General features: G+C 40.6%; 1 protein-coding gene across 3 annotated transcripts in view; it reads right to left on the minus strand.

Moving 5' to 3' along the window:
• Positions 1–4,726: 4,726 nt before the first annotated feature.
• The window catches only part of LOC131225595 (mechanosensitive ion channel protein 1, mitochondrial-like), a 44,768-nt gene continuing 24,175 nt past the window's right edge, over positions 4,727–25,319 (minus strand). Inside the window, exons 4-8 of one of the 3 annotated variants that reach the window (XR_009161406.1) lie at positions 24,164–24,271; positions 18,360–18,581; positions 17,182–17,291; positions 8,428–8,470; positions 4,727–5,261 (exon numbers count right to left, since the gene is read on the minus strand). Coding sequence is in view for 2 of the 3 variants with exons in the window: in XM_058221146.1 (XP_058077129.1) it covers positions 17,193–17,291; positions 18,360–18,581; positions 24,164–24,271 (429 nt within the window). In the remaining variant the exon portion in view is untranslated. The remainder of the gene's footprint in view (positions 5,262–8,427; positions 8,471–17,181; positions 17,292–18,359; positions 18,582–24,163; positions 24,272–25,319) is intronic. The other 2 variants (XM_058221146.1, XM_058221147.1) reach the window with 2 other exon arrangements.

Genomic DNA, 25,319 nt, shown 5'->3' on the forward strand with positions numbered 1-25,319 from the left:
ATGGGCTACCGTTTAAATATCACACTGATATGATGATCTTAACCATGTAATCAGTGGCATCTATTTGATGGTTCCCACCATGAATTAGCTTAATACTCAAGAATCACTTCTTTTAGGCAATTCTCACCATCCCATCCAATCAGTCTCTTTTTTAGGTTGCACAACAGCCATTGAAATATGCTCGATACTTGATGGACAGTTTAAATTGATCTATTGGAAACATTATTGCAATGTGAAATTTAAAAAATAACCTATCTATGTCATTCCCACAACTTCAACAATTTGATGAGCTAATAGATGCAACAAGTACACTTTCAAATTACCTCTGACTATTGATACCCTCACACTTTCAAATTACTTAACAAAAAAAATAATTAATAAAATTATTTTCCAATCTTTATCTTTAAAAAATGCATTTTTCCACAACAAAAGAAAAATGAACTTTTCAAGAGTTAAATCTAAATATATTATCATCCTCATTCAATAGCCTCACGTGTGCAACATTTACCAATGTAATCACAAATGTAATTTACACCCAAACCCATAGCTCAAGTGGTGGACTGAGTGAAGATACCCCGTTTCAACATTGAGGTCTTGGTATCGATTCCCATGTGAGGGTGGCTAACAGTGAAGTGTGAACTGACAGACGGGTGTGTACTAACAAGCTAACTGGAAAAAAAAATAATAATAATAATTTGGACAATGTCATTATAAGTTACATGATTTCGACAATGCCATTATCACGCCACATATGCATGTCAAATGCAGCCCCCACACTGAATAGGGTAACATCATCATTTCAAATAAGAAAATCTTTGCCTTTTACCATAGGCCTTACGTTTAATACACACATGCAGCATTTACGGGCTCTTTTTAACTTAGGGTTGCTGGTTTTTCAATTATAGTAGTAAATGGACATAAATGGATAATGATTATTCACTCTTGCCTGTTTGGTTTTCCAATTACCGTGGTAAATGGGTGGTAAATGAGCATAAATGGGCAATGATTATTTACTCTTATAATTGTGTGGTGACATTACTTTTATCGATTTTGCTACATTGTTTTTACCCACAAATCATTGTAAATAAATAGTAATTTTATAATGTCAAAATGTAATGATTACAATTCATTTAACCTACTTTAAAAGTGTGTTTGACTCTGGATTTACAGGCCATAGTTTTTGTTTTAAAAAAACACCACAAAATGATAATTATAGCTTATTTACTTTGCATTTCATAGTAAATTAAAAAGCCAAACAGGTCTTTAAGATTAACTAGCAAGTGTTATCTCTTGCACCCCACATGTACAAAGAACCATGTGTGCCAGTATGATACATGTGCCTTTGTCTGTCTTTTCATATTTGCCAATGTACACAAATGTAACTCTCTCGCTTTAAGTGCCCATATCTCAAACATGTTGCTGTGTTTTGTGTTATATGTGTCACCATATAGCTTCAAGCACCTTATATGTTTGGGGATCACAGAAGCGGATCTAGGATAGCAACCCAATGGGACCAAGCAAAAGCGAGAAGTACACAAAGATTTTATTGTAGAAAAATACTTGCAGGAAAAAACTATGTTATAAAGTGATAGATGAACACTATGAAAACAAAATTACAAAAAGAAAGAGCTTATTAGATTAAAACAATCTCGAATTCCACCCTTGCTATACCCTTTGAGAGCCTTGGATGAATTTGAAAACTCTTAAGCATATTTTCTACTCCGGTTTACACCCATATATATATATAACTTTCAGAAGAATCCCAAACGGAAAAGGAAACTGGGAAGAATCCCATCCCTAATGGAAAATAAAAAAATAAAAAATGGTGAAGAATCTCCAATGGACAAGGAAATTAGGAAGAATCCCATCCCAAACAGAAAAGCAAACATAAAACTTGATTAAAGACATAAATAAATTATTATATATGCCACAATTCAAATTCAAGTGCCCCGATATATTTTGTGTATGGCACATGTGCAACTTGCACATGCCAATAAATATTAGAAAATTATTTTCAAAATGGTTTTTAGCCAAATAAAAAATTTTGAAAATAGGTTGAGAATTTTCGTAAGGCCCCAAGTAAATTGAAATCCAAGCAATGGTATTGCAGCATCAGCTATGCCCTGACCTGAAAATCAGGTCTGTTCGTGCATCAGGTGGGTCACACATGTATGATTAAACCGTAGGTAAAAATAAATGGCCCCACCTTCTACATTCATATCGAAAGACTATTGTGATCTCTGGCCTAGTCCATGTTCCGAGTAGGACTCACCTGATGAAAGGCTCTGAGTTCGCACGTGTGCTACTCCTTAAAGCATTCTCAATTTTTTATTTTTTATTTAAAAAAAAAAAAAGTAATATGAAGGTTGGGACCACCATGAACTTGACCTGGTCAGGCCGGTCCACACATCAAGTGGGTCATTAGTGTGAAATGGGATTGCGTACTGGGTAACCAGCCAGTATGCTTTATGGTACTAAGTACAATCTGTTGGGCCTACCATGAATGTATGTAGCTTATCCATGCCGTCCATTTGTTTTTTTTTTTTTTTTTTTTTAGGGGTTGAGCCCAAAATTGAATACAAAGCTCAAGTGGACCCCACGACAGGAAAACAGTGGGGATAATCATGTCCACCGCTGGAACCTTCCTGGGGCTTGGGGTGTACATAGCTTTTATGAAATTCGTGCCGCCGGTCATGCATACCGTGCCACTGTCCTTGGGGTGTACAACGCCTTTGAGGCAAAGAGAAGATAATTCTTTGAATGCTCTGAAGATGGGCCGTTTCAGTCGGGTGTTCTTTACTATCTATAGACGCTGCCATAAAGAACAGAAAAAGATGCTCTTCACTCCTAATCACATGAAGGCATCATGCTCATCTTCTAACTTCCGAGAGACTCCACCAAGAGGTTTTTTCCTCTCATGTAATTTCTGCCGCTCATTCCACTTATGTACCAGAGGAAATGGTATTCAAACACATGATATTATCTTCTTGTATGTCGATTTAGCAGGCTAATGCCTTGAGCCACTAGCCATGCCTCCAAGATGTTGATCTGAATTGGATATGCTGGGTTGGGTAAATGTTTGCCTGAAGGGTTATCTGATCCAATCAACTGCCTAATCTGTTGGTGTTAAGCCTTTGAAGATGTCACAAGCCCAACTGCATTTCTCATGGGCTTGCCTAGTAACATTCCAAGCGGATTTGAGACTGCATGATTGATGATCCTTTTGGATAAGATTTGGATTGAGAGAAGGTACCAGAGAGAACGCTTCTCCTTTGACTGTTGACCTCTCAACATTTCCTTAAAAAACTGCATTCTAAACAAAAAAAACAAAACAAAAGAATCATTGTTGGATTCTATAGTTTATTATTATTATTATTATTATTGGAGGATTCAATAAGGATTTCCATGTCCCTGTTTTGGATTCTTTCTATCCAAACAGGTGCAGTACTATTACATTGGATCTGCATAATTGGTGAGCCCATGCCTAGCACAAAGCAACCGACTAGTGGTCTTCATCCTTAGATGGTCCTCTCTTGAAAATCACATCAAGATGACCATCGTAACCACAGAAAGAGTGGCCTTGAAATGAGGAAAAATCAGAAGTTGACGGCTAAGATCCTCCCTTGGACATATTTTCAAACTGCAGCTACTCACAGACAAGAACCACAAATGGACAGTGTAATTCACGACTCTTGGTACCCAGATATGAAATTACTCCATGATCTACGGTCCATGGGGTGAGTCCCCTTACACTCATCTATCTCCCTCTTCTATCTGGAATCCATCTTTGATGCGCTAGGAGAGCATGGCTTACCATTAGCAAGAGGATAGGATTGCCAAACCGATATGAATTAAAGAGATTATCTCAATCTAGTAGGACCTACAATCTAAATTTCCACCTCATATAAAGTGGCATCGTGAGTATATACAGATACGGAAAACACATCCCTCTCACCTTTTCTTTTAGAATGGAAACGGAGAGGGCTTGAAGGACCTGATCAACCTTGTGCATGCATGTCCCAACATGCATGTATTCAATCCAAACTGTCCACATCATACAGCCTGTTAAGGACGGATCACGGTTAGAAAATTATAATAGCCCCTAAAATGATGGCCCTGTTCATGGAAGATAATAAATGGAAATAAAATGAATAAATGTCGAATAATTAAAGGATATCCAATCAGTATAACACTGAAATACTCATCTAAGGTCCTTCGCATTATATAAATCGAATGTATTGAGGTAAATGTTCGCCATGCATACAACGGATGGGATGACACGCATGTGCACGGATACCCGTGGTCCTTCATTACTGTCACCACTTTCTTTTTCTTCTTTTTAACATGTCACTCACCTGTACCTGGAGTGGGCAAATTGCAGGAGATTGGTGTGTATATAGATGGAGAGTTTTCAACCACCCCCAAATCAACAAACACTTGATTTGGGTCTCATCTCTTCTGTCACAGACATAGTTCGTTGGTTCCTGCGGTTAGGGTGGGCCACGAAACCAGCTTTCGTAGATAAATACTTAAGAATTATTGAGCATCATGACAAAAATTACTTTTCGAATATCAATGTCAACAACTCTAGAAGCAAGGCTATATACCTACACTATGGAGAGCACTGGAGCTGATTGTATTCTGGAAACGCACAGAATATCCATCAACTCAAAAATGAATTTTTCACTACCTGGAAAAACTCTTGAATGATAGACCAACATCATCATCATCCAAAACTAGTACATGATTTTTGAACAGCACAAGTACATGACTCTGGCAGGGGAGCAAACCAGAACAATTCTTTCAAACAAAATAATCGCTGAGCATTACTTGGTTATCACAATGACAACAAATTTCCTAAGAGAACAGACAAGATATTGAACCAAGGAACTAACTACTAGCTATTCTTACATGATCCTTTCAAAAGGCAGAATATTCACTCTCCGGGCTATTTGAATTCGAGTTACATATCTTGCTGTGAAATGGAGCTGGGCAAGTCTCACCTTTCAAACCATCAATCTGTTGTTAATTCAGATACAAAATCAGCAAAACTGTACCAGTAACATGGCACTAAACCTGGGTACCTTTGCATCAGTACAAAACAGTTCACTTGTGCTTCTTGTCCGTGAACATGAACAGAAAAGTCCATCTGAAACTGGTATGTTGGGTTGGCTGGGAATTACCTCAACTGCAACCGTCGCCAACTTGCAGCTTGTGTCCCATAGTCCGGATTCATCCAAATGAACACTTTTGCTTCAAAACTGCACCAAATTGTAAGTTAGTACCTCAGAAGGTAATGCAGTTAGAAATCAAGTAATTAATATGAGATTAGAATACTTGGTTTGCTGAATATTCCACCATGGCTGACATGGTGAATTTCTTATAAATTTATAGGGTATCCAATCCCCATACAAAGGGAACAGTTACAAAGGTTTTGAAAATGTTTCAGTTAAAGTCATCCATTATGAGATACAGAAGCATTGAAACTTGAGAATGTTTCAATTAAGATCATCCGTTATAGGAGCTCTTGCAAGATTTGAATATTGAATTGTCTCTATATGCCCCCTCAAGTTAGGCAGTCTATTTATGACGGTTAACTTGCCGTGAAGAAATCCAAACCGTTGGGAAGAAAGGCCTTTTGTGAAGATGTCTGCAATCTGATCTGTAGATAAAATGAAGCGAACATCAAGACCTTTTTGAGCAACTTTTTCCCGCATAAAATGATAGTCGATCTCAATATGCTTAGTGCGCAAGTGGAAGATTGGATTGGCAATGGGGTACGTAGCACTGAGATTGTCACACCAAGGGATTGGTGTGGGTGAGGTACTCACGCCAAGCTCATGGAGAAGAGACTGGATCCATGTTAGTTCAGCTGTGGCAATGGCCAAACCATGATATTCGGCCTCAATGCTGGAGTGAGAGACTGTCTTTTGTTTCCTAGCGCTCGAAGAGATGATATTCAGGCCCAGGAAAACACAGTATCCAATAGTTGACCATCAATCATCTGGGCAGCCATCCCAATCCGCATTTGAAAAGGTACTCAAAGTGAGTGATGAGGATGCTTTGAGATGAAGAACACATTAAGTAGTGTGCTTGAGATATCGGAGTATTCGTTTGACAATCCAATGTTCATCGATTGGATTATATATAAACTTGCAGACCTTATTGACTGCATATGCAACATCGGGGTGAGTAAGAGTGAGGTATTGTAAAGCACCGACAACGCTCTGATATAGAGTTGGATCAGAGAAGCAGGACCCACTGAACTTGGACAGCTTGGACTGGCTGCAAATTGGAGTTGGCTAAGGTTTCGCACCGTCCATTTTGGTTCTTCTAAGAAGATCTAGAGTATATTTTCTCTAAGATAGAAATAGGACTGTACAACTTGGGTGGGCCTTCATACCAAGGAAAAAATTTAAGGGGCCAAGATCCTTGATAGCAAATTGAGATTGAAGTTGTCCAATAATTTCCTAAATACAACCCGGATGAGATCCAGTGATAATACATCGTGAATTCTGAAGTACGCTTGATAAAAAGCAAGGTGTCAGCCTTGGAGCCTAGAAAGCCAATATCATGAAGAAATTTGCTAAGTCAATAATACCATGCATGACGGGCGTGTTTAAGCCCATATAATGACTTGTGCAAGCGACAAACATGATTCGGAAATCGAGAGTCGTGGAAAGCAGGTGGTTGTTTCATATAAACCTCTTTCAGAATGCCATGCAGAAATGCGTTTTGAACATCAAGTTGGTGGAGTGGCCACTTGTTAGAAATGGCAATGCTTCGAACCATGTGAATTGTGCAATGCCTGGCAACGGGGCTAAAGCTTTCACCGTAGTCGATTCCTACTTGTTGGTTGAACCATTTGGCAATAAGGCGAGTTTGAAGCGATCCATGGTACCATCGGCTTTGTGTTGTATCTTGAACACCCATTTACAACCCACAATATTCATGTGTGGTTGAGGATGAACCAAAGTCCATGTGATGTTTCTAAGAAGGGCATTTATTTCATGACACAACTTCGTGCCAAAGAGGATCATTGTTGGTTTGAGAAAAGCAGGTGGGCAACCTCGTCAATGAGGATAGGATGGATAGTAGCAGCCAAAACCTTTGGTTTGAAGATGCCATCCTTTGCTCATGTGAGCATGTGCGAAGTCTTTGTAGAGGAGGAACTAGTGATGGGCTCAATTGGGGCACGCTAAATTGGGAAAGGCTAAATGGGCTGAGTTTGAGGCTCGGTCTTTGGAAGAGGAGAAGCACTGGGCTGAGCAGGAGACTCAATAATGGAATGACACTGAGCCGGCTTTGTGGGTAGGTCATCGTATTCAAAGTTGCCAAAGGTTTGTTGAGGTGACGGGTGAGAAGTTTGAGTAGTAGTCAGTGGAGGTGAGAACAATGGAGAGGGTGATAATGGTAGAGGAGGAGAGAATGGGTGGGGAAGGTGAGAAGGCCATATGCATTGAAGGCTGATTTTGGGCTGTTGCAAAAGGAAAAGATTCTTCAATAAAGACCACATGTCGGGAAATGTAGAGACGATTGGTAGGAAGATGTAGGCATTTGTACCCTTTATGAGACGGACTATAACCAAGAAAAACACACGGAATGAACCATGAGACAAGCTTATGTGCAATATAAGGACGGAGATGGGGGTAGCATTCACACCCAAATACATGCATGGTGATGTAATCGGGAGGATTTTTTTTAAAAATGATTTCAAGAGGACTTTTGTTGTACAAAATTGGCAAGGGCAGTCGATTAAGCGAGATGCACTTTGAAAGGCATCAACCCAATATACAGGAGGTGTTGAGGCCCCAACCATGAGGGAAAGTCCAGTTTCAACAATATGTTTATGGCGACATTCAGCTAGGCCGTTTTGTTGAGGGGTGTGTGGACATGAAAATCGACGAATTATTCCATGTTGTTCTAAAAAAGATTTAAACTTTAGAAATTCTCTCCCATTGTCAGACTGAAAAACTTTGATTTTGCGATCAAGTAGATTTTCGATCTTTACTTTAAAGGAGATGAGGACTTTAAGAGCATCAGAACATTTTGCAAGTGGGAAAAGCCAAACATATCAACTAAATGTATCCATGAAAAGCAAGTAATACTGATATCCATCACGAGATGTGATTGGACCCGGTCCCCAAATGTTTGATACAATCAATTCCAAAGCAGAGCTATAGGCAGTAGTACTATAAGAAAACAGCCACTGGTGACTCTTGCTCAAATGACAAGAACGACAAAAACTAGTACTTTTATTTGTAACTGGAAGTAAATTAGAGAAAATGATGTTATTGACAGTCCATTGCATAAGATGTCCAAGCCGTTGATGCCAAATATCCACGTAGGTTCATTCGCCAATGAGGGCTGATGGAGACGAAAATGTGTGAGGAACATTGCGACATTGGTTTAAACACTAGAGTTCACGTTTAGTTAGCCTGTGCAGAACCACCTTCCCCGTGCGACGGTCCTTGACAAGAAAAAAGTTGCGGTGAAACTCAAAGAAGATGACATTATCACAAGTCAATTTTGAGACTGACAGAAGATTAGTTGAAATCTCAGGAACATGGAAAATATCGCGAAGAGTAAATGTGCGATGAGCATTTGATAAGGTAGACATACCAATGTTGGAAATGGAAAGGCGGGAACCATTACCAATGTGAAGTTGGTCTGGACCGTTGTACTCTGACTGAATGTGGAGGTTACTGAGGTCAAAAGTGATATCATTAGTGGCACCACTGTCAGGGTACAGGTTCTGGTCATAAGACGGGGTTGAGGCAACAAAGGAAGCCAGAGGTGAATGTGGAGAGCTGGCCTGATAGTTCCGATCAAACCGGAACCAATACGACCCAACAACATGGTTCTTCCGACCACAAATCTGGCAAGGACCAATCAAAGGTGTCACAATTTGATGTTGAGGAAAATTGACATACCATCCCAGTCTACGTCCTCGTTGATTAGAGGGCTTGCCTTGAGTAGGGTAATTACCACAATTTTTGCATCAATATTGGCTGTCGGGGCTTTTGAGAAGACAATATTTTGTGCCTCGAGTCTCATCTCAAAGGCTAGCAAGTGAGACTGAAAATCCTCCATGGGAGTGTCCTCCAACGGGGCTGTGAGAGTGGTGATGATAGCATCATATGCAGAATCGAGACCAGTAAGTATCAATTGTTGAAGATCTGAATCCAGCATGCAATGACTAGAGGTAGCGAGATTGTCAGCAAGTTGTTTAGTACGATAGAAGTATTCTGTCATAGACAAACTCCCTTTGCACATAGTTCGAAGCTCTTGGTGAAGTTGCATGATCCGGGCCCAAGAACGAGAGGCGAATGGGTTCTCTAGAGCCAACCATACGTCTCAAGAGGTGTTGAGGCTGACTACTTGTGCGAGAGCATTTTCAAATAAAGAGAAGAGAAGCCAGCCAAGAAGAATTTGGTCTTGCTTTTGCCATGCCAGGTAGGCTGGACTGACATCATCTGAACTGACAGTATTTGAAAGGATACGAGGGAGGCAAGAAAGTGCACCATCAACGTATCCCTTGAGATCGTAACCTTTCAAAAAAGGAATGAACTGAGTGCACCAAAGAAAATAGTTATGGAGGTCAAGTTTGACAGAAATAAGATGATGAATATGAGCGGTTTGAAGGGTAGGAGAGGAGGTAGAGGACGGAGATGAAGTGGTGGATTTGGTAGCTATGAGGATTTGATATAGTGAGACAAGGTAGTTTTTTATTTTTTATCTGGCTAAATTATCATATTGGTGTAACATCGATTGGATTGCCGATTCAGTTGATGTTTTTCGACTTGCTGCGAGCTTCTTGCTGTCGAGGGGCAAACGAGGGGCCCACCATCAATCGATAAAAAAAAAAGAGAGAGAGAGAATTTTATCTCTCCTGTCTCTCTGATACCATATGAGATTAGATACTTGGTTTGTTGAATATTCCACCATGGCTGACATGGTGAATTTCTTATAAATTTATAAAGTATACAACAATCCCTGTAAAGAGGGAACAGTTACAAAGGTTTTGAAAACGTTTCAATTAAAGTCATCCGTTATGGGATACAAACGCATTGAAACTTGAAAACGTTTCAATTAAGATCATCCGTTATAGGTTTCAATTCAGATCATTCGTTATAGGATCTCTGGCAAGATTTGAGTTTTGAATTGTCACCATAATTAAGAGTTCAAATGCACCCCATCGATTTTGTTCCACTTGCACTTCCATTACTTCCGACAGGAATATCATGTGTAAGGGTAGGAGTTATAAAGTGTTAATGCATAAGGGTCATGCATAGTGGGCACACAGTTCAGTGATCCAACCTGTTGATGCCATTGTCCCCATGGATGGGGGATGTCACAAAAAATCTCTCAGATTGTAAGACACAAACCTTCGATCAGTAACCAGAAAATAGAAGGTTACGGAAAAAGTCACAGCAACAGGCAGGGAAAAAAAAGGCCAAATATTGGATGGCTAAGGAAGTTCCCATTTGCCAGACTTATGGGGCATTCCCTATCCAAGGTCGGGCCATCAAATCAATGCTCTAGATCACCAAACCATGACCCCATTGTATGCAGCGCATGCATCAAGAAACTATACACATCCTCAAGCATCGGGATCCAAACTAAATATGTTATTTAAGAAAGTATAGCTAGATTCAGTGTTTTCTAAAAGGCGGGAGCTTCATTTATATGGACCTCACAGTCGCTGTTTCATGAATAAATGTAAAATAATACTAGAGGTCAAAGTGGGTGATTAGGTAATTAACCAGATAAACAAGATTATGATTTTTGAGGTGTGCTCTGGTGGTACTGGGCAGACGTGGGGCGACATGGTGTACGTATCACATCCAACCCGTCCATTGGAAGATCTCCTCAAGTGACCCCCATGCCAGAAATTCAGATCGATCCAAAACTCCGATGCGCCACAGCACAGCAAACCACGTAGGAGGGAACGATCACCCTTGATTGAAACCATGGTGCACCTGAGTTGCAGAACAACCTGATTTTTGTCCTACCCTTCATCTGTGGTCGATGAAGGGTTTGGACAGCCTGGATTCCATATACAAAACATGGTGGGCCCCCAATGCAAATCAAGTGTGGGCATCCCTTCTCAACTAGCCCCCTGTGCTGTGGCCCACCCGAGTTTCTGTTTGGTTGAATTTTGGGCCCTGGTGATAATGTGAGGTGACACATCTGATGGATGGGTTGATGTCATGAATACATCACATGGGCCTCGTTTATGCCCGGTACCCCGGAGCTTATGGTGGTACCTATAGAGAATGCTAGTGTATTGTATTTATTGTGTGTCCTTTTAGTGTAAGTGCATGTGCACACTTCCCTATTCCCCTGCAGTGTACTATATGCTTTATCATAATAAAATATTATGTGTTAGGGCAAGCAAGCCTAACACATCATCTCTCCCAAACTCTCCTCCTCCTCCTTCTTCTCTCTCAATATTCTCATCTCTTCTTCACATTATCCTCATCAAATCCTTCTCTACTTGGTATCAGAGCCAGTTCAAGGCATTCCGCATCCAACAGGTTGAGAGGCGACACGTCACCTTGCTGACGTCAGTGTTGTACGGACGCATGGGCTCTGTTTGAGCTAAAAGTTTAGGGGTTTGATAGATCTTGATTTTAGAAGATTTGTCATGATTTTTTCAGAATTTATTGGACCTCATTTCATGGTATTTTAGGTGAAATAGAGAAATTCGAAAATTGGTCCCTATATTCCGTTTTTCTTCGATCTACCTCAAATCGGTAAGCTTTTCTTCGGTTTCTTTGCTCAAGATGGACCGAAATCTTCCTCCCAAGCTATCCATGGTAGATTTTTTACTTAAGATCAATGTTTGAGAGGTTTTTACCTCAAATGGGCGTGCGGCTGGGCCGTTTTTCACTCGGTCAGGCCCTATTTGACTGCGTTTCATGGTATTTTGGATGATTGATATTTGTTTGAGGTTTATCTCTTATTATGTTGAAGGATTGAGTGAGATAGAGTTGTTTGAATCAATCTTTCTTGGCATAGGTTTATTTCTCTTGGACTCTATTATGGCTCACAAAGGGCCTTCATCTCTTGGCATAGGGTCTCTTGAATCTAACCCCTTGCAGATTACCTCCATTAAGTTGAATGGTGACAACTATCTTCAATGGGCACAATCTGTAAAAGTATTTTTAGGAGCCCGTGACAAGTTGTCGTATATTTTGGATGATTCCTCAAGCTCTACAGATGTTACCTACAAGGCTTGGACAAAGGAGAATTATCAAGTTATTGCATGGTTGTTGAATAGCATGGATTCCTCGATTAGCCACTCACTGATGTTTTTATCCTCGGCTAAAGGCATTTGGGATACGCTTCATGATATGTTCTCGGAATCTCAGAATTTTTCACGGGTATTCCAGCTTATTCAAGAAATTGGTCGGTTTCAACAAAACTCCAGATCCTTAAAAGACTACTATTAGATGCTTCGGGGTATGTGGGATGAGTTGGATATGTGTCAGCCTCTTCCTTCCAAATGTAAAGAGGATCATGAACATGCTCATAAGCAACGGGATGATACTCGTATCATGCAGTTCCTCGCTGGGTTGAGTTCTGATTATCTTCACGTTCGTGATCACGTTGTTATGCAGAATCCTCTTCCCCCATTGACGATCTATGCCATGTGTCAACGTGCTATGATCTCTACTCTCCTTCTCATTCATTTGTGTCACCCGAGCGTTCGGCACATCTTGTTGGCGATCGTCCTCCCTTGGTCTTCGGGCACCATCCTTGAGCTCAGGGCGATTTCTGATTTTGGTGGTCGTGGTAGAGGCCGCGAGGGAGATCGCAATCGCGGCGGCCGTAGTCTTCGTGATCGTGGTGGACGTGGACGAGGACGTGATAGTTCCCGCATTTGTTTACATTGTGGTGGAACTAATCACACTATTGATTATGGCCGGCTACATAGTCGCCCCACGTATGCCGCCGCTTCTATTGCTTCCACGTTGCTTCCGAGACACAATCTTCCACCCCGACAGCTGAGCAATCTAGGGGAGTCTCTTATTATTTCTTGGGCGGCATATGATGCCCTTATGCGGCTTCACATTTGGGATATTCCCGAGCCTTCTCACGCAGCTTCGGCCCGGTCAGGTACCTTTCTTGCGTCATCCTCTCCTACCTCCCGGGTCATAGACTCCGGAGCTTCCTCCCATATGACTAGTAAGTTGCAATTCTTTTCTTCTTATTCTTCTTCTTCTCCCACTCAGTATGTCACAATCGCAGATGATACCCAATCTCCCATCTCTGGGATTGGTTCCATCCCTCTTTCTTCTTCCTTTTCTTTGTCCTCAGTCTTGTATGTGTCTCGTTTTCCATTAAACTTATTATCTGTTAGCTCTCTTACTAAATCATTCAATTGTTCCATTACCTTCTTTCTTATTGTTTGTTTCAGGACCTACAGACGAAGAGAGTGATTGGTGGGGGGATGAGCGAGGAGGCGTTTATCTTCTCGATGATACACCTGTTGCCGCTTCTAGTATCCTTTCTCTAGATCGAGAGTCCATGAATTGGTGGCATTGCCGCTTAGGCCACCCATCTATAGCTAGATTGAGACTTTTGTTTCCCTCCTTATCTGTCACTAAACCATTATGCTGTGATATTTGTGAATTGTCTAAACATCATCGTGCTACGTTTCCTCCTAGCTCTTCTAGGAGGAAATCTCAACCTTTTCTTCTGGTTCACTCGGATGTTTGGGGACCAGCTCCGGTTACCTCGACTTTTGGATTTAGATATTTTGTTACCTTTATTGATGATTATTCCCGCATGACTTGGATTTATCTTTTGAAATCTAAAAGTGAAGTGTTTGATGCGTTTAAAGTGTTTTATCATGAAGTGTGCACTCAATTTCATTGTTCCATCAAATCCCTCCATTCTGATAATGGGGGAGAATACATGTCTACTGCCTTTCTGTCCTTCTTGCAGGAACGTGGTATTTTATCTAGGACGTCATGTGCTCGCACTCCTCAACAAAATGGTATTGCAGAACGAAAGAATCGTCATCTTCTTGAAGTTGCTCGCACCCTTCTACTTGGTATGCATCTACCCAAACATTTTTGGGGTGATGCTCTTTTAACTGCTACTTTTCTTATTAATCGTATACCCTCACGTATTTTGTCTTATAAATCTTCATTTACTATATTGTATCCTCATGATAATCCATTTCCTCTACCATCTAAAGTTTTTGGTTGTACATGCTTTGTTCAAATTTTGGATGGGAGTAATGATAAACTTAGTCTCAAGGCGATTAAATGTGTCTTTATAGGGTATACTCGGAGTCAGAAAGATTATAAATGTTTTGACCCATTGACTCGCAAGAAATATATCTCTGCCGATGTAACCTTTTTTTAGGACATTTCTTTTTTCTCAGCTCTAGGTCGATTCCTCTGTGATCCTCTTACGAGTCAGAAAGTATGACTCTTATCCTCTTTCCACTAGTGAGCAGGGGAAAACTCCTCTCCCCTCCATTCAACATCCTGTTGGTGATTTGCGTGAGCCTAAGCCTCTGCGGGTGATCATCGTCGAGATAAATCTTCACACGCTCGGCCATCTACCCTTCTGCTCACTTTGGATGTTGGCTCAGGTGACTCCTACCTCAAGTTTAAATCTTCCCATTGCCTTACGCAAAGGTCATGATCTTATACTCAACACCTCATTAGTAATTTCATTTCATATGATTATCTTTCACTGTCTTTTCAGTCGTTTGCAGCTTCCCTTTCATCACAGACTATTCCTAGATCTCTCTCACATGCTCTTCAGAGTCCTGATTGGACAAAGGCGATGATGGAAGAAATGTCTGCTCTTGAGAAGAATCATACCTGAGATCTTGTACCACTTCCTGTAGGCCATAAGCCTGTTGGCTGTCGATGGGTTTATACAATCAAGTTTCTTCCAGATGGCTCAATTGATCGCTGTAAAGCCCGTCTTGTTGCTAAAGGTTACACTCAGACTCATGGTGTGGATTACTTTGAGACATTTTCTCCAGTGGCTAAGCTTAATTCAATTCGTGTTGTGCTCTCCTTGGCCGTTAATTGATCATGGTCCTTGTTTCAACTTGATGTTAAAAATGCATTTCTCCATGGAGACCTTGTAGAGGAAGTTTACATACATCAACCTCCTCGCTTTGTTGCTTCTCACAACCTTGCGCTTGTATGTCGATTGAATAAGGCTCTTTATGGACTCAAACAATCCCCACATGCATGTTTGAAAAATTCAGTCAGGCTCTCTTGGAGTTCAACTTTGTTCGTAGTCATGCCGATAATTCTCTTTATATGTCGTCGAACGATGGGCATCATGGTTCTCATTGTCTATGTGGATGATATTGTTTTGTCCGGTAGTAATTCGGTTAGAATGAGGGAGGTCAAAGAATTTTTAAAGACTGAGTTTGAGATCAAGGACCTTAGTCCTCTTCGCTACTTCCTCAGAATTGAAGTTGGCCGCTCTTCATCTAAATTAGTCTTGTCACAACAAAAATATGCGTTCAATCTTCTCATGGAGACCGGCATGTTAGGGTGCAAACTTGCTATTACTCCCATGGATACTTCGCAGAAGCTTCGACCAGATGATGGTGTTATCCTTACTAATCCCGGGATGTATAGACGACTTGTTGGCCGACTTATTTACGTGACTATTACTTGCCCAGATCTCTCATTTGTGGTAGCCATTGTTAGCCAATTCATGCAAGCTCCCCGTACTTCTCATCTTACGACTGTCTACCGCATACTTCGGTATCTGAAATCAGCCCCGGGTCTTGGCCTCCGCTTTCAGTTGCATGGTCATCTTCATCTTTCTGGCTATTCCGATGTTGATTGTGCAAGTAGTACTTTTGATCGCTGCTCTACATCCAGCTTCTGTACCTTCCTAGGTGGCAATCTTATAACCTGGAAGAGCAAAAAGCAGCCAGTTGTTGCCCGGTCCTCGGCTGAAGCAGAATATCGTGATATAGTTCATGCGACATGTGAACTCATGTGGCTTCGCAACCTTCTTGAAGAACTTGGCTATCCTCCTTCGGATCCTGTTCCTCTTCACTGTGACAACCAAGCGGCCATCCATATTGCTCGTAACTCGGTTTTCCACGAGCGAACCAAGCATATTGAGGTCGACTGTCACTTTATTCGGGAGAAAGTCGCTTCTAAGGAAATTGTCACTCCTTTTGTTCGATCTGGGGATCAACTTGCTGATGTTCTTACAAAGTCCTTGAGTCGAGATGCTCTTCATCGTGTTCGTGACAAGTTGGGCATGATCAACATCTATGCTCCAACTTGAGGGGGAGTATAGAGAATGCTAGTGTATTATGGTTTTTTTTTTTTAATGTTAATGCATGTGCACACTTCCCTATTCTCCTGCAGTGTACTATATGCTTTATCATAATAAAATATTATGTGTTAGGGCAAGCAAGCCTAACACATCATCTCTCCCAAACTCTCCTCCTCCTTCTCTCTCAATATTCTCATCTCTTCTTCACATTATCCTCATCAAATCCTTCTCTACTGTGGTACCGGTACCACCGGAGCTCACCCCATTATTTTAAGGAGTCCTTCAGTGTCTGCATCAACTAGGAGATGAAAGTTGATATATATAAAATGAGCAGTCTTAATAAAATAGTTTACATGGGATTGGATTTGGAAATGTATTCCGAAAAACAACTATCTATCAACGGATCCTCCACATGGTTAAGAAAGCAAATGAAGTTCTGATGGAGGAAACGTCCAAAATGTAATTAACATTCCTCATGATGACTTACATGGTCAGTATGTGGTTGTTAACATTTCATTTGTTCTGCACCGGGACTTCATTAGAGTTACCATTCATATCGAAATGCTTTGTGGTGTCACCAGAAAATAGAATACTAGGATGTCATTGTCACCATCATTATCATCTAAGCCTTATCCCAACTAATTGGGGTTGGCTGCATGAATCTTGTTCCACCATTCCACTCTATCAAGGGCTATAACTTTAGTTAGGCCATAGGTCATCAAGTTAAAATAAACTACTAAGACGTATACCCTTAAATTCTTTCTTTTTTCGGCTTCAATAAAATTTTATCGCCTACGTATAAGTATCTTGAATTAATCAAATATATTTTAATACAAGATCTGATAAACAATGACTGAACTTCCATATGAAAGAATTTTCCACTTGGATACTCACTGATTGGTAAATTATCGGTAGGTGCTACCAAGCTCAGCACCATGTTGCTTGATTATCCAGGCTGATTGCAGCAAAATATCTTGTTCTGTAGAGAATAACTCATCTTTGCTCTACAGTTAAAGCCAAAAGAAGATTAATGTAGATAATAGAAAAAGGAATGAACTTGTCAAAAATCTGGCATTGAAAGCATAGCATCCAGACAATCCTTCTGCAGTAGTATCAATCAATTCAAACACAAGGCTCATAGAAGCAGCATCATTCCATACTTCAGGAGGGGATATAATAGTGAACACACAACTTACCATGCTTCTAATAGCTTTATGAACCATAATAGAATAACTAACCCTACATGTATGATGTATCTATTTCCAGCCCCATAAATGCCTGAATATGAGCCAACGTGGAATGCATGTGGAAAATCCGAGCTGTTCATCATGTCTTGTGCACCCACCATGTAGATAGTCATTTCAAGGGTAAACTAGGAATCCATTTATTTTGTACATGTTATGCGACTTCATAGATGATGGATATCACTCAATAGATGAAACGTAATAAAGAAGAGAAGTCCTTGGACTCCACTAGATTAATGCCAGGCTGGAAGTATTCAGAAGTGAGTGACCATGATAGTAATGATATTAGTAGTGGGAAGCAACAAACAACAAAGCTTTATGCAAAAGAAAAAACATGAAAATAAATATCATGTCAAATATGCTACAGTGTTCAAATTAGCAAATGAAGTAGGTTTTTTTTTTTTTTTTTTTTGAAGCTCACATGCACCACTACAGTCTAAATATGGCTGTGCTTGAGACATCTAAGCTGTGAATCAGATGGGGCCTACCTTAAGCATGGATCAAATGTCCTACACACATGACAAGTTGGTAGGTGTGCTGGGGTGGGAGTTACCTCAATGTCCAACGGGTTTATGTGATCATTGGCAAACTTTTGAGATGTTGTACTTGGTGTAGAGTGATGTAGGGCTAAGTTTCCAGTGTAATCACATTTAATGTATTGATCATTAAAATAAAAAATTAAAAAATTAAAAAAACCTTGGAATGCCCCTCGAACCATGAAAGAATTTGAAAACTCAATTCGATGGATCAACATGCCTAATACAAATTAACCAGAGAAACAGTGCTCTATTACATGCTCACTGTGAATATTCAAGAAAGAAAATATACCATATGCTTGAGATTGCATCCAATGGTCAGTTCTGCATATGAGTTCTCTATTCGAGAAAGGAAACAATAAGGGGCCTCCTGTCCAAGGAAAACTCTTGCATTAGATCTCAGCATGTACTTTATATCCTCTGACACCTGGGGAATCTTCTCCAGATCATCAATACGAACAGGAATTTTGGTCACCATAGCACGCCACTGAGCACGGGATTTGTTCACAATCACCTACAAAATTTCAAGGCCAAAACTGAGTTTCATTATTTATTACTCCTTTTTAACTATCTAAATGGGGATAGTGCACAAACTCAGAATAGGTCTACATTCAGTAACTCAAGCTAAGTAATAGAGATACGTTGTCCTAAGGAAGACCTTAAATAAGAGTATTAACATGCGTGATCGAATGTTCAATAGAAAAACATATATTTTTTTATTTTTTTTTAGGAATTGAAAGTTTTATGCATTAAAAAAAAAAAAAAAAAAAAAAAAAAGGCACAAAAAACACCACATACAAGAAGGGCCCGATAAACAGCAGCGACCCTCTCATCACTATACGATTAGGGACCACCAAAGCCAATATATTTACATCAAAGCCCAAGGGTGAGCACAACTATAGACTTCCCCAAGTATCTAACAGAGCCTGCTTTGAGGAGCCCCTATATTTATTATTACGAAGCGCCCAATTGATAGTCATATTGTGAATCCTCTTCTGGGGTCCTTCCACCGATGAGCTCTTGTTGCAAAAAAATTCTGCAATTCCTTTCATTCCACATGCCCCACAGGATCCCAAATAGGCATATCTTCCACAAGATTCCTTTCCAATCTTTGCATCTCCTCTCCAAGCCATTCTACCACCATGCATTCTATTGAGGTGTTAAACGTCCAATCCACCCAAATAGGGAGAAAAAGAAAGCCCAGACCTGCCTGATGGTCGAACAATGAAAAAACAAATGATTGACCCACTCTTCATCCTTCCTACACATAACACACATATTTGAGATCCCATTTTCCTCTTTTTAACAATATCAGGAATTGAACCCTGGATTACTCACACATGTTTGGGATGCCATTTTCCTCTTCTTTAGAACGTCTAGTGTTAGGATCTTGTCTCCCTATATGGCTTTGTCAATCCCACATGCATATATATGCATTCAACCACAAATGCGCCCACATGTGTCCACCTAGAACACATGGGGATCATCCAATCCATGCAAAAGGATTGGCCTACTGTGTGCATGACCTTGCCTGAAGTCCAATCATCAGGTGGTCCAAACTGTACATAATATGTATGCAGCTGTGGCCATCTTACGAGTGGACCTGCCTTATGACCTCCTACATGGTGGGCCACACCTGTTGCATGGTATCTATCCACATGCCAACATGTGGGTGCATTTGAATGGGGGTGTCTATCATCACAAGTGCCAGGTATTCTAAAACAGTTACGTAACAGCCGTAAATGGTAACAGTGGTAACCGTTACATGTTACAGGGTCATAATGGCCATTACAGAAAAATTGACATATAATGGTTCTGTAACGGTCCTGTAACGGCCGTAATGGCCCCATAACAGTTCATTACATGGCTGAAATAGGTTTTTCAATAAAAATTAAAAAAATACGTAACAGCTGTTACAGCCCGTATCATAAGGGTAACAGCAGTGGCCGTTACAGCCACCATTACTGTTATGGAAAACTTTGCACAAGTGGGATTAACAAAGATCATATAGGTGCAATGCAAAGGTCCATGTTTATAGAAATTTGAATAATGAAATGGATATGATAGCCTTGCCAAGACACAAGTGAAATGTATATAAGAGCAACTGTCAGAAGAAAATCCAGCAACGGCGATGCTGCAGGACCCTGATTAGAAAATGGCCAAATCTTGTCACATAGCTCCCAGCTAATGATGAGGAGGACAACATGGATGAACATGCAATTAAAAAGACAGATTTCTATGAAGATAATGCATTTGTAGTTGCATGACTAACGGTCACAAAAAGAGTGAAATATAGATGACTATAGGCTGCACAATCACTTGATCTCACAACTGGATTACCATATGACACAACCCGCACTATCATCAAAGATGGCAGTTGGTGTAAACTGCTCCAGGCATGAAGAAGCATGGAGAATGAAGCAAAGCCACAATAGGGGTGTGGAAGCAAATAAGTCTCTTTCAAAATGTTAGCAAGCACAAACATAGGAAGCAGGCAGGAGCCTGCAGTGCAATTCTTGGTTCTTTAACAGATGTCCTATAATTGAAGGTGACTCAAAAACTACCATTTCCTGTGCATCTTCATCATGCAGGGCCCCCTGGAAGAGAAAGTGCCATTTCCAGTGCAGCTTTGTTGTGCAGGACCCCTTGGAAGAGAAAGTGCCATTTCCTGTGCATCTTCATTGTGCAGGGCCCCTTGGAAGAGAAAGTTCTTTCACAGCATTGCCAGCGCGCGTCTCAGATACAACAGGATCAGCAGTATAGAGGTGAATGATACTCAGATTGAAGATAAAGATCAAATCTAGGCGGAGGCAATCAGATTTTTCAGCAACTTACTCCAAGGAGAGGACTGGAATAGACCTGGTCTAGACCTCTTGCAGATAGACAGGCTGCCGGAAGCCGACGCTAAATATCTAGAGTCCCCCTTCTCCTCGGAAGAAGTCAAGGCAGCGGTGGACGCTTTGGGAGGAGATAAGGCGCCAAGGCCTGACGGATTCCCAATCTTATTTTTCCAGATATTCTGGGAAGATTTACAGTGTGATATTATGGAGTTTTTCAGCGAGTTACATGAAAGAGGGCGTCTTTCTAAAGGGCTTGGGGCATCTTTCATTGCATTAATCCTAAAATTTTCGGGTGCATCTTCCTTTAAAGATTTTAGACCGATAAGTCTGATTGGTGGGCCATATAAGATCCTGGCTAAAGTTATGGCGTCTCGGTTGAAGAAGGTGATAGGGAACATTATATCTGGTAATCAGAGTGCATTCATTCCGGGTAGACAAATCATTGATAGTGCCTTAATAGCGTTTGAATGCCTAGATTCCAGCCACAGATCCAAATCGAAGGGAATCTTATGCAAGCTCGATCTCAAGAAGGCATACGACCACGTGGATTGAGCCTTTCTTCAGTATATGTTATCTCGAATGGGTTTCAGCAAGAAATAGAAACGGTGGATAGGGGAGTGCATTGGGTCCGCCCACTTCTCCGTGCTTTTAAACGGATCCCCAAAAGGCCTTTTCAAAAGCTCAAGGGGACTTCGTCAAGGGGACCTGCTGTCGCCTTTCCTTTTCCTTATAGTCGGGAAAGCCCTATCCAGAATGCTAAGAAAAGGCCAAGAAGAAGGCATTCTACGCGGTATCAGAGTAAAGGGCATGGACACTCTGATATCACATATTCAGTTTGCGGATGATACGCTGATTTTTAGTGAAGCAAACCAGGAGAAGGTGAGCAATTTGCGCACGACGATCCAATGTTTTGAGGCAATATCCGGTCTGAGAGTTAATATGGCTAAAGCTAAGATGTACGGGGTGAACATGGAACAGGAAGACATTAGGTATCACGCTAATTTTTTTAACTGTTCCATAGGCAGCTTCCCGACCTCTTTCGTTGGTCTCCCATTGTGCATTGGTAAGCCTCCAAAATCACTTTGGGACAAGGTCATTGACAGATTCGAGAAATACCTTGCTAGATGGAAATGCAGATACTAATCGTTTGGGGGGCACATCACCCTTATTAAGTCGACATTATCAAATCTTCCGTTATACTTCATGTCCCTATTCAGATGCCCTCCTTCGGTTCTGGTAATCCTTGAGAAACTAAGAATTTTCTTTGGCATGGGAAAGATGAGAAAAAGAAATTTCACTTGGTAGAATGGAAGGATGTGTGCAAGCACATTCAAGAAAGAGGTATTGGGACAAAAGCTCTCAAGACAATGAACCGGGCCCTTTTAGGAAAGTGGATGTGGAGATTAGGGACTGAAAGTGGGAGTCTCTGGAACAAACAAGTCAAAAGCAAGTATGGACGTTCTAAGGGAGGATGGAGGACAAAAGATTCTTCTTTTTATAGGGCCTCGGCTCTTTGGAGGGGTGTTCTATCAATGAAAAAGGAGGTTCTCAAAGGTATCGGTTTCGCAATTGGTAACGGAGAAAATGTCCGATTCTGAGAAGATACTTGGTTGGGAGAAGCACCTCTAAAAGAGGACTTTCCGAACATTTTCCGCATTGCTCCGAACCAAGACATAATTGTAGCCAAGTGTCTTTCATTAATAGGTGAGAATTTGGTTTGGAACCTGGAATGCAAAAGGAATTTACAGGATTGGGAGATTGCAGAGTATGTGGCCCTCCTTGATCGAATCTCCAATAGCAAGGCGGATCAATTGGGTGAAGGCAAGCTAGTACAAAGGGCTGATCAATCAGGGGTGTTCTCGGTTAAATCATTTTTTAAAAGTCTGGACAGCAATTCCTCCCTCCAAGAAGAGATTACAACAAACTAGATTTGGAGCTACTCGGTCCCTCCTAAGAGAGCATTTTTTGGGTGGCTGGTAGGAAAGAAAAAGGTCCTCACGATTGACAATTTGAGGAAAAGGGGGATGATTCTCCCAAATGTATGTCCATGTTGCATGGCGGATGAAGAGACGGACGATCACTTGTTTATTCATTGCTCCTATATAAACCAAATCTGGCCTCTAATCTTGAGTCTTTTCAGTATCAAATGGTCGTTTCCTGACTCAACAGGTCGTTTGTTAAAGGCGTGGCATGGTGTTAGCCTAGGCAAGTGAAAAACTCCAATCTGGAGAATAGCCCTCCTGGCTGTTTGGTGGTCAGTTTGGGAAGAAAGAAATGGAAGATCCTTCAGATATGACTCCAAATCGGTGGAGTTAGTTCGTAGAGTAAAACAGTTTATCATAGATTGGGCCACAAATGTAAATCATCGTAAGGGCTGTAATCTCCTTTTGTTAGGAGCATAGGTGGTTTCGCTTTCTCAGCGGCCCCGCTCCTGTATTTCCTTTTTCTCTTTAATATAAATTTTGCGATCCTTCAAAAAAAAAATCTTCGTAAAGAAGCTTCACTGTCAATGAGATTATTGCTCTAGCTAAGGAAGAAGAAGACATTGATGAACATATGGTTTTTTGACAATTTAGAATTTATTGTGGCTTCGCAAGCCAATTTTCCTATGATTTCCATTTGGGTGTTATATAGTTGTGTCCCTGCTATTTGGGTTAGCTACATTCCATTTTAGCGTACTCAATTTAATCAGGTCACAGAAGATAACAGTGAAAATCCTGACCCCACAAAGGCCCTTCATCTCTTTCGGCTGTAAAGTGTCATTTCCAAGAATAGGGAGGCTAAGCAGACCAGCAAGTCCCGTGCAGCCACAGCAAGCGTTGATGGGGTGTCATGACACCACTGTTCTGAAGTGTGGAAGTTTACAAGAGTTTAAGTTTTGTCTGAAAGAAACCTGCAATTTACAGAAATACATGGAATTGTTGAGTTGTATTCCTGCCTAGTCCTGTTTGTAGGCAACTAGAAAAGCAACTAGCTAGTTGGAGTTGGTTGTTAGTTACCAATACATGTCACTGTTATACAGAAGTTACAGAACAGAGGAATACTACTTGCAGCCACAAGACATGAATGCCCACATGTGCCATCTTTGAACAGATGTATTTGCCATCAATCTTTCTCCATGCAGTGTGTTAAGTGCAGCAGTATGTAATTGTTAAGAGTGCCAGTGCCTGACATACTGTTCTTGTTAGATTATCATCTATCTAATGGTTACAGAAAGAGCCAAAGAATACAAATTTGGAAGAAATAAAGTACATACCTGACTGGAAAATAATGAATTCGGTACTATGACAGGAAACTTCTCAGAATTCAGTAAGGATGTAGTTGTTAGTCCCATGTCCACCACTTGACCTTCTATAGATCCAGCCTATAAAGTAAATAGTCATAAGTTATTGTTCATCAATAGAAACCCTAAAAGCAGAAGCACAAAATAAATACACAGGATGGAATTCCAAACTGTTCAAGACACAAAACATGTAAGTTGTACTAATTTAGCTAGTACTCTGTAAAACCACACGGCCAAAAACTTCAAATGATAACCAAAAAAAAAAAAAAAACCACATGGAAAAAAATGGCAATGACTATCAAGACAATGAAAAAAGTTATAATTCAACCCAAGAAACAAAATCAGCTCAATCGAACATGATGAAAACCAAGGTTACCTAGATTGCGATCTTTCAAAAAAAAGAAAAAAGTTACCTAGATTGTGGGTAGCTCCAGCACGTGGTATGAGAACAAGAATGCAGTATGCTACTTCCTCCAATGTGTGCTACACTAAGGGCAAGATCATGTGGTCACTCTGGAAAGTACACTAGGTATATACAGTATAGTACACAAACTGATAACTGTAATTTATAGAAGAAATGATGAATATTATTATTATGGGTTCTGCATGCACAATTATGTGAGTTTGTGCTTATTATACGTTTGTGTGCATGTTGTTTCATAAATCAATGTCTATGTTCTGAATATAGATTGTATTACAAATTAATCTAACCTAGAGTAAAGAACCATAATTATGAATCATAAAAATAATGATCAAAATCACAATTCACAAGTGAGCCGTAAAGAACCATAACCCATAATCTGGATTGGGGGATCGGGGGGGGAAAATGCAGGGGGATTGCCGATTGAGATAACATGATGAAGACAGCCGAGGTGTGATGGCCAATCATCAATCCATATTGTGTGAATGCCACTAGAGACAGCCCACAGTGCAAAAAAACAGACTGATTAGATCATCCTGAACCTTTGAACCTCGGCCATTTTTTTACAACCATTTGCTTTTTACAAGCCATATATTGGATGGATAGTATCATTAGACCAAAGTGCTTCTTCAGAATAATAAGAGTTCCGCGGTGGGGCCTATTGAATAGACGTTTCATGATGATGATTGGACCTTTTTCTTTATCTGC

Source organism: Magnolia sinica, chromosome 14 (genome assembly GCF_029962835.1).
Source record: "Magnolia sinica isolate HGM2019 chromosome 14, MsV1, whole genome shotgun sequence".
NCBI lineage: Eukaryota > Viridiplantae > Streptophyta > Magnoliopsida > Magnoliales > Magnoliaceae > Magnolia > Magnolia sinica.